This window comes from Cebus imitator, unplaced genomic scaffold, assembly GCF_001604975.1.
Source record: "Cebus imitator isolate Cc_AM_T3 unplaced genomic scaffold, Cebus_imitator-1.0 Scaffold45, whole genome shotgun sequence".
NCBI lineage: Eukaryota > Metazoa > Chordata > Mammalia > Primates > Cebidae > Cebus > Cebus imitator.
In genome coordinates this window covers 5,040,247-5,041,339 of record NW_016107360.1, presented here as the reverse complement: position 1 = coordinate 5,041,339, position 1,093 = coordinate 5,040,247, and the positions used below count along the sequence as shown (strand labels likewise).

Genomic DNA, 1,093 nt, shown 5'->3' with positions numbered 1-1,093 from the left:
GGTTTCACCATGTTGACCAGGATGGTCTCGATCTCTTGACCTCGTGATCCACCCGCCTCGGCCTCCCACAGTGCTGGGATTACAGGCTTGAGCCACCGCGCCCGGCCAGCTTCATTAATATTCTTTTAGGAAAATAAGAAAAATGTGCCTACTTAATAACAGACAGTTAATGGTAATGTGAGAGGACCTAAAATATTTCTTCCAATTGTGCTTGCCCTCAATTTCTCTTCTAGTTTCCTCTTAGTGAAGTCATAAGGGAAATTATGACATGCCATTATCAGAATCGACTCAAGAGCAAATGAATTAACAGGCAAACCACTGGAGTCATTCAAGAATACTGCCTTTACAGAACAAAATTAAATTTATGAAGTCAGTTATGAATGTACAATCACCTGTGTTGAGTCTGAAGCGTCTCTTCGTACATTTGCTCAAAGGCTTTTTCCCTTGTTAATGACAATATAGTACGTATATTCTCCACAGCTTCAGTTGCTATCTTGTAAAATAGGACAATACAATATAGAAATAAAATTAGTAATGGTTAACCTTTTCCCGTTTGTGAATTCCAGTCACTCACACTGGGGACATATTAAATATATCAAATCAGTAAGTTTTCCTGACAAGTATTCTTAGCTTCCTTCATTCCCAGAAAATAAGATAGGAAAATGACACTTCAGGATAATAAGCTTAAGGAAAATGTCTTATTGAGAAGATTAAGATTAAATCCACTGATCTAAGTTTAGCCCCATTCAAGTTTTTACTGAATTTCAACTTAAACTTGTTGCATAGATGGAAGAATAAAACATTAGTGAACATTATGTTCACATGCAAAGGAACTTCCTACAAATTACGAAAAAATTCAAGTAAAAGATAGCAGAGGCCTGGCGCAGTGGCTCATGCCTGTAATCCCAGTACTTTGGGAGACTGAGGCAGGCAGATCACTTGAGGCTAGGAGTTCGAGACCAGCCTAGCCAACATGGGGAAACTCTGTCTCTACTAAAAATACAAAAATTAACCAGGCATAGAGGCATGCGCCTGTAATCCTAGCTACTCAGGAGGCTGAGGCACGAGAATTACTTGAATCCGGAAGGCGGAG

At 39.4% G+C, this 1,093-nt stretch overlaps 1 protein-coding gene across 1 annotated transcript in view; it reads right to left on the bottom strand.

The window, feature by feature from the left end:
* Nucleotides 1-1,093, bottom strand: part of ABCB5 (ATP binding cassette subfamily B member 5) — a 125,662-nt gene that overhangs the window by 32,234 nt on the left and 92,335 nt on the right. Inside the window, exon 22 of the mRNA XM_017526944.2 lies at nt 393-493. Within this exon, the coding sequence (XP_017382433.1) occupies nt 393-493 (101 nt within the window). The remainder of the gene's footprint in view (nt 1-392; nt 494-1,093) is intronic.